The 8,550-nt window shown below is 36.3% G+C and overlaps 2 protein-coding genes across 3 annotated transcripts; one reads left to right on the top strand and one right to left on the bottom strand.

Annotated features, from left to right (window-relative positions):
- Nucleotides 1–3,316: 3,316 nt before the first annotated feature.
- Nucleotides 3,317–6,950, bottom strand: LOC120775264. Of its 2 annotated transcripts, none has more exons than XM_040105349.1 (6): nt 6,776–6,950; nt 6,537–6,687; nt 6,138–6,439; nt 5,228–6,064; nt 4,153–5,163; nt 3,317–4,090 (listed from the first exon to the last, which is right to left on the bottom strand). In XM_040105349.1, exons 3-6 carry the CDS (start codon nt 6,276–6,278, stop codon nt 3,896–3,898), a joined length of 2,184 nt encoding a protein of 727 aa, XP_039961283.1. In that variant the 5' UTR covers nt 6,279–6,439; nt 6,537–6,687; nt 6,776–6,950; the 3' UTR covers nt 3,317–3,895. The 2 variants fall into 2 exon arrangements, with proteins under 2 accessions (XP_039961283.1, XP_039961284.1); XM_040105350.1 differs by having other exon boundaries at nt 6,138–6,442.
- A 228-nt stretch (nt 6,951–7,178) lies between these two features.
- On the top strand, nt 7,179–8,532 carry LOC120775266 (rho GTPase-activating protein gacGG-like). The gene is made up of 2 exons (XM_040105362.1): nt 7,179–7,423; nt 7,499–8,532. Exons 1-2 carry the CDS (start codon nt 7,396–7,398, stop codon nt 8,413–8,415), a joined length of 945 nt encoding a protein of 314 aa, XP_039961296.1. The 5' UTR covers nt 7,179–7,395; the 3' UTR covers nt 8,416–8,532.
- Nucleotides 8,533–8,550: the final 18 nt, after the last annotated feature.

The following is an 8,550-nucleotide window of genomic DNA, read 5'->3' on the forward strand; positions in this document are numbered from 1 at the left end:
GTATTATTAAGCACCTTTTGTGTGTCTAATGTTTCTGGAAATTGTGAAGGGTAACTTAACGATCGTATTTAAGTGAAACGTCATAAAAATTCGTAAACCGAAACAACATAAATTATTTGCATTAAATATACATATGTATGTATAATAACATAATTTGGCACGATATTGCGGTTAGGCACATATACATATGTATGTAGATAATTGCATTTCTATACATATTTCTTAGTAAAACCAACATATGAGACATTCGACACAGTATTTGAAGACTGGCATTCCCCAAAAGTAGTCATTCACTTGTTATTCTTTTGGCATTTTTTTATTATTACTCATACTGCTGTACATCTGCATATATTTTTGAGCAAAATACATCACTAATTGTTATTTGTTTTTATTACTTCATTACACACACAGCTGATTGAAATAATTACCACTTTTATTGTCTTTTTATTTAAAATTCGCGTTTTTACCGAATTATTTTAAAAAATAACGAGCTCACGTAAAAATTTTTAGGTTTGTTGGGTACTTACATACATACATCCAGCCCGCGTGAATGAAAGCAGCAGAAATAAGCAACGAATCTTGCTAACTTGCACGATCAACTGACTGATTTGTACTAAAGTTGTTAACGCACAGACCAATAATGATAGCCAACCACCACGTTGTGCTGTTATTGGTTTGAGTTGCGGAGAAGAAGCATACAAAAGCACGTAAATTGTGAAAAAAAATGTTAATGTCTGTTTCCGGTGAGTGCGTTCCGATGAGAACTTAGCCTAAGTAGCTAAGGAGGTTTGAAGACATTTCCGTGCCCACGTCAGACCTACCCTGCGATGAAATGCAAGAATTCAAGTCTCACCTAAACTTCATAAAAAGCGTTGACGTCCAGTTTGAATTAAACTGAACTTTCGTCTGGCATTACAAAGAACCAGTAGGTCCATGCATGGCGTGGCAGCCAGTCAGTCTAAACCTATATTCAATCGTTGAACTACCGTTCGTATCATACTTCTTGTTCGGTCGTCGTTAGAAACGCACGCAACCAACGGCTCTGAGGCCCAAACAAAAGAAATAATGAATATACAACAAATTGTATATAAAATTCACCAGATGACCAAGCACTTTACGCTGCTAACGCTGGCCGAATTGTAACATATACATATGTACATGTAAACAGGTTCAAAAGCATTAAAAGCGTAATTGTATGCAAATCCGGATGGATTTACATAGGTATGTACATACATACTACATATGTATAAACACCATTAAACTTCAACAATAATCAATATGAAAGTATTGACAGCGGCGTATTTGATTTGAGCTCATTGTAACCATATTATTTGTTACAAATTTTAATGGAAAAAAGTGAAAGGAACGCTCATTATCTGCTAGTGCTTACAAATCACATATCACACATACATACATACATAGGAATTGAAAACCCTTCAATACATGAACATACCAGACATATTTCGCTATGTATATTGATTTAATAATTCAGTTTTGAAGCACTATTTGAATATTTCGCGTATATTGTCTAACGCGCACTGAAAATTATTAAAAAAAAAATTAAGATTTTATTTACTATACCAGTCGAATGCACCAATTGTTATTATCAGTTTTACCTAGCAAATGACGTGGAATGGTGACTTTGCATTTTTAAGATGTTTAGAATATTTTTACAACAATGACGTCACTACATTCCGAATTCGGTCAGTGAGAACTAGTTGAAAGTGCGAGTTGTCGGTATGACTCTGTAAAAACAACTGACAACTGTTCCCGATGGTTCGGGGTACCCAAACGTTACTTTTTTATATGTAGACTTTTATACAAACTATTTTGCGCAAAATATAGTAAGACTTTTTAATTTAAATTTGCACTTCAGATAACTGCACAAATGCCGACTGGCTGTATAACTCATACGCCCTTACCGACTCAATGTGACACCCACAAGGCGTAGAAATATAGAGTAGGTTCATAGAAAAATATTTGTAGTCAATGTTAAAATACGACTTAATTTTTAATTATTTTCCATTTTGGAAAATATAATTATAAATATTATAAATTAAATACATATGCATATACATATACATATGTATGTGTATGTAGTCATAATATCCTAAAAAACTGTTATATACATATGTATGTATTACAATAGTGATATACATATGTATGTATGTAAAATGACACCTTACTGGCATACCTAAATAAAAGCGTTGTGCGGAAAAAACAAACGAAGGTCCCCCATCGCTAAAAGCCGCTTGTAGGCAAATACATGCGCTGGGAGTTGTGAAGGTCGTTGCTTTTATGAATGGGTAAACTCTGCTTATTGAAAGTACGCTTGCGTTCATGAATGAACATGTTTTTGTTGTGAGATTTACCACATTTGGGATTCTACATTATTGCTTTGAAATAGTATATTAATTTGAATGTAATCAATTATGAATGCTTTCATTGATATTCACAAAACGAATTTCATGTGATACATACATACATACATATGTACACATATAGTATGTATGACTGCAGAAAAAAGTAAAAACAATAATAGCAATATATAGTCCTGAGCAAAATTTTTATTCAATGCTCAGCCAGAGAACATAAAACTATGTTCTCTGCCTATGATATATGTATGTACATACGTTCTCAGCGTTCTCTGTTTGACAGTTACGTGCAATTTGAGAGGGAAATTTTGCCGGATATTTCAATGCTGAGAGGAAAGTTGATAAAGCAGCGTATATTCATTTGAAATAAAATTTTTACTATTTCATTTATATTTGACAAATGTATTAAGGCAAAGTACAAATATTAATTAGTTTAAATATACTTGCAATATAAAATATGCTTGCAAAACTCTAGGAAAGTACAAAAATATTTCACAGGTATTAAGTTTCGGCAAGCGTAACCAGCCAACGCTCCGGTGTTAAATTTCGGCAAGCGTACCAAACAAAGTCGGTTCGGAAAGCACACGGATTTTTAAGCGCCTAGGGAATGTTTACTCGGCAGTATTCTTCAAAATTATTTCTGGAATGTTTTCTGTTGCTACAATAACAAGAACAACAGACATAGTAAACAGTTGCACACAAAATCAAAAATATTTACATACATACATATGTCCTGTTACAAACTGTCACCGTACATTCTGGATCGTTTGCACTTCAGCGTGATGACACGACTGCAGACATATGAAATAAGTGTTCATGGAATGAAATTGTTAATAAGCGCGAGTTGTTTTGTCACCAGCAGCACTGCACTCATCAAACATATTATTTAACTGGTGAGTAGATAAATTTTAATCTTCATCAAAGTAATCAAAGAAGTTTAGTTAAATTTGTAATTTTTCTGCAACTACGCATATATTTTTCTCTTTATTTATACACAAGCAAGCGCTGCCGCGGATTAGAATTTTTATTGCTAAGTCTTAATTATTGTATATGATATTCTATATATCTACAGTTAAATAAACTTAGGTAAAATATTTCAGGGATTTCACAAATTTCGTCTTCTAAGAAAATGTACAATTTTCCAGTTACCAATATAATGTAAACAATTTTAGTGATTTATAATATGTATATTTAAGTCCACATAAACAACGGTAAATCATATGGTATTCATCGTTCATCACAAGTTATTCGTTTTTTCATTGCTAAAGGCTGTAGCGACTTGAAAATTTTCCTTACTAAACATACAAATAAATAAAAAATAGATTTTACAAATTTTTAAAAGCCACAAAAGATACATAGAGGAGAGAAATCTTTTTGGACTTGATGGTGATTGATTTCGCATTATTATCAGCAACAGTAGTGCTAGATTCCGTTGATGCGTTCTTTTGCCAGTGTAATATTAGTTTGTTATTACTTGGTGGTTAATTTGATGTTACATTTAATATATTGAAGTAGCTTGCTTAGGCCACTACCACATCTTGTATCCAACTCAGGGCGCCACGTATGCGTCGTAGCCGTGCACGCGCCAAAAAACTACATATCAATAAATATTCCACATAAGTGCGACGACCGCTCTCATTAAAACTAAGCTGATCCACAGCCGCGCGACCCTCACACATTACTTTAGTGGTGAGTGAAAGTAGCCATTGGAGAATCTGTAAAATTAATATCGGCATAATTAGTAATTAATAGACGAATGTTGGTTTTATGAACTCACCTCCGGGCTGTTGGGCATGCCACCAGCTTTAAGCCACTTAGATGGTGCCCATAGAAAAAGTTGCATTATGTTTGCCGCGATATCCGGGCTTACACGCTTAGCAGGGCTCGGGTTCAATATGTTATAGATCAGTTGCTGCACAATCGCTGGGCATTCATCGTTCAGCGGTGGCAGATCGTTCTCCTTATAATCACTATTCCGTAATGATAAAGTTTGCTCGCCATTAGCCAAAGCTAAACCGCCACTCGATGAGTAGAATGGATTGCGTTGGCCAAATATTTCATAGGCAATCGCGCCACAAGCCCATAAGTCCGCTTTTGCATAGTTCAGCACAGCAAATGGGCCGGGTTGTTTGTTAATGATCTCAGGCGCCATCAGCGCGGCATTGCCGCCCTTGTCGATATCGTAGGAAGTGTAAGGTATCTGCAAGCCATGTACTTTATCAGCCAAACAGCAACCGAAATCGGAGAGCACCAACACCGGCGGTGAATCATCATCATTCATTTCAATAAGGATATTGTCGGACTTAATATCACGATGCGCAATGCCATGTCGATTAATATGCGCCGTAGCTTCAAGCAATTGTGCCAAAAGCAATAGTTTGGTACGTGCGCTCAGTTTGTGTGAATCCAGTAGCGCGCGCAAGCTGTAGTCGTAGCGTTTCATCAACAAATAAAGCGACATATTGCGTCCATAACCATGTGGATTGATGCGTTGCGGCTGCGCAACTGGGTAAAGTATATGGCCGTCGGGGAAGTTGCGAACCTCATCGCAGAAGAAGCCAAACATGCAGACTATATTTGGATGCGGCGGCAAAGTGAGTGTTTGATTTTGTAGTAAGCGTTCCCACTCTTCTGAGCCGTCATTCATGCGACGCGCACGTGCCGGCACGGTCTCCTTGTACATGGCGCGCAGAATGGAAAGTGCATTACTTTGTATGTCATAGTTGAACATCATTTTCAAAGCGAGCGGATACCGATTTATACCAGCTAATGGCGCATCTATGGATTCCTGCAAACATAGAACTTTATTAGTGTTTTCCATAAAGCATAACAATACACAAATTTATACGTACGAGCCCTTGCATGCCACTACTAATACCAGAGAAACCAGCATTTCTATCACTAATCAAATCGTTGCCTAATTTCTGTATATTTTCTTCTTCCAAGTCACTGGTGCGTCGTGCACTACGCTCGGCGACAAAAGCGGCAGCCGCGGAGTTCTGATTATACAATTCATTAAGATTATCCATGGAGCTGCCGAAATTGTGTACAAAACGGGACATATTCTGTATTGGAGACATCAATTCTGGATGGAAAGATTGTTGTTGAAGTGGTACAGCTGCGGTAGTGCGCGCCATAGCAGTTGCTGCTTCGGCGTCATGCGTTGCATCTAAGGCAGGCGTTTCTACAGATGTAGAGTTATGACTTGCGTTTTTAAATGCTGCCGAATACACTACTGCAGCACAGCCTTTTGCAATAGCCGGTCCCACGTCCAATTTATCGATACTGAAGTCACTATTTAGACTTTCGGATATTTCATCATAATTCCAAGAAGCTTGTAGACGACCGGCGGCTTCACGTATCTCCCAACACACACCCTCCAATTCGTCCTCTTTTGTTAACACACCAGCGCCGGAGGCTAAACTGACACCGACCAGTGCAAAGAAGGGTGCAGAATCGCCATAGAAGAGTTTTTTAGTTGCTTGCGTGCGTAAGTCTTGTGAATAATTGGTTGTGACGCGATTTAAGATATTGTCGATGAAAACTTTGCGCGCATGTTGGCCAACGCTTAAGAGGCCGGTACGTGGCAGCGACTTTGCCGTGCCACTTGTAGCTGCATGTGTAATGCCTTGAAGCGCTCCTCTAGCCGGCAAAGGTTGAGCGGACGCGGTAACACTAACAGCGCCCGACTACACGCGATAAATATTTAAATAATGTTAATGAAGAAAGCATATAGTAGCATTCAATTCTAATGTAACATACCCTTAAAGAGTTGGGTAAGCTTCGGCGCGTCTTCTCGCGGTTTTGTTCCAAAATGTTGACGTGTATATCGCGTTTCCAGTAACTTTGTAGGAAGTAGCGACCATGTTTAACCAGTCGTAAGGTTAGTAGGCGCACAGACATCCTCGTCGCTTTCTAGTGATACGCCTATGCACTGTTATTGTAATTGCAATGAAACACCCACAAACACAATAGCTGGTTTCGCACTTTTTCTCAATTACTTGCTTCAATAGCAGACGGCGCCGTAGATTTGTTCGTGTTTGTGTTTGCTGCTGTAATAGTAACTGCTATGCAAAATATTTACGTCGCAGAAACGAAAAACCAAGACATAAAAAGCGTATTTTCGTAAAATATATATTATGTGGAATTTGGTATACTCACGTTTTACTTATATTCGCGAAAAATTCTGATATCTTTATAACGTACACAGCAGCGTATTGCACACATTGAATATGATTGGCGTAGCAAGTGCTACTTCCTTACTTTTTTGCAATTATCTAACAATAGCAATATTTTCACGCTTGGCGACTTGCTAGATGTTAAAATGGATTTAATATGTTACAACAAAGCTTGTAAATAGCTGCACAACTTTTGTTTGGATTATTTATTAACTCTCTTACCATAAATTGTAGATAATTAAGCGAATTCTACTGGTTGTGCTTTGTTTATTTTGATTTTTCGTCTTTAATTTTTCTCTTGCAAATTGTATTCGAACAATCGTTTATTTTTCGATAATCGCTAAAAATAGCAGAAAAATATTGAAACAAACACGCAAAAAACAAGTTGGTCAGCAAGGAAATTACCCAATCACAATAGGGAATCAGCTGTTTTTATTTTGTTTACCATTTATTCACCATAAACTTTGGTCAAAAAGAAATTGTGTTAATTTTGAAGCCGGTGTATCACTTCCGGCGAATTAAAGTGGAAATCAAATTTTATTTTCGCAACAAATTAACACAATACAAATATATATATCAGTAAATTTCATTACCTTTTTCTCTACTACTAAAGACTGTATACAACGCATGGTGTAGAACTCGTTACTTTAGCGGCTGCTTCTGATCGCTCAGCTACACAAATTGCGGTTGTTTTTCATAACGCCTCTATATATTATTGTTGGTTTTGTTAATACTTTTGTTAGTACTCGTACACTTTAACAGTTTTTATTTATTTTTGTACTTTGAAAGTGCTTGTAATGTGTTAAACTTAAATTGGGTTAAATAATAATTGTGATGAAAAAATGAATTCTTTTAGTCGTGCTTATCGGGGTATGTACATACATATGTAAATATGCAAAAATTTATAAAATTAACTATAAATGGTGCTTTTAACTCAAACAATAGATCCCAAATCACCACTTACTCCACTTACACCGCTTACTGCGAGTACTGCGTTCAATTTCAATATAAGTGGTGACTCGCTTAAACCTTTTATAAATGCCATAGAAGCTGAACGCACTAAAGAAACACCAAAATCTTCGCCAGCTGGATTGGCATGTGGTGCAAAATACGTGAATGCGAACAAATATATCAAACGTCAGCCGGCTAATGTTTTATCTGACACTACAAATAAATCAAGAAAACTTTCACCGAGATTCATTTCAAAGAAATCTGATGTTGACGACAAAAAAACTTTGAAAAAATCGAATAATGATCTTAATAACAATAAAATTAGTTCGAGGTACTCATCAACAAGCATTTCTTCCAGCTCCTCACGTGGGTCTTTTAAATGCAATGAATCATCTTTTAAAGAAACTGACACAATTCCATCCTCAAAATTCAAGTTAAGTCCTCGCGCTACGTCTACTTATAACTATTATAGTGTATCCAGCAGCCAAAGTTCTTCACATAGCTCTAGCGGTTCAATTAATTCAAATAATTCAAGTACAACTCCAAATTCTTTTAACTATAATGGAAGTGCACGTCATCATAAGCCACCGAAACTTGTTCTCAATGATACAAATGTTGCTGAAACTGACTCCACCATGTCAACTGTCTTCAACTGGGTGTGGAATTGCCTGTCACCTATGAAGAATCCATCTATTTATGATTTGCTGGCACGCGTTGATATGCAAAAATATTGGGAAATTTTTGAGAAAGAAGAAATATTAGATTTGGATGTATTTTCAACTTTAACTATGGCGGACTTGGCAGCTATTGGCATTAAAGATACTAACGACTGTATCAAAATATTAAAATCTGTTGGATGGGCACTCGATTTTCTGTCGGGCTTATTAAATTTTAAAAGGCCTGAAAAGTAAATTTGTAGTTACAAAAAATTTTGTTTATAATTTTATGTTTAAATGTTCGTGTTTGTACAGATGTTTAATTTTGTGAAATGTATTGACTATAAAGAATAAATTTGACTACGAAGAAAATAATGTATTTATTTATTT

The sequence above is a fragment of the Bactrocera tryoni genome, chromosome 4 (genome assembly GCF_016617805.1).
Source record: "Bactrocera tryoni isolate S06 chromosome 4, CSIRO_BtryS06_freeze2, whole genome shotgun sequence".
NCBI lineage: Eukaryota > Metazoa > Arthropoda > Insecta > Diptera > Tephritidae > Bactrocera > Bactrocera tryoni.

Bases quoted from the DNA above. Each gene is read 5' to 3' on its own strand.
- LOC120775266 (XM_040105362.1), top strand. From the start codon at position 7,396: ATGAATTCTTTTAGTCGTGCTTATCGGG. The intron at 7,424-7,498 runs GTATGTACATAC...CTCAAACAATAG, and splicing joins TTTTAGTCGTGCTTATCGGG to ATCCCAAATCACCACTTACT.
- LOC120775264 (XM_040105349.1), bottom strand. From the start codon at position 6,278: ATGTCTGTGCGCCTACTAACCTTACGACTGGTTAAACATGGTCGCTAC. The intron at 6,065-6,137 runs GTATGTTACATT...TATCGCGTGTAG, and splicing joins GCTTACCCAACTCTTTAAGG to TCGGGCGCTGTTAGTGTTAC. The intron at 4,091-4,152 runs GTGAGTTCATAA...TTAATTTTACAG, and splicing joins GCATGCCCAACAGCCCGGAG to ATTCTCCAATGGCTACTTTC.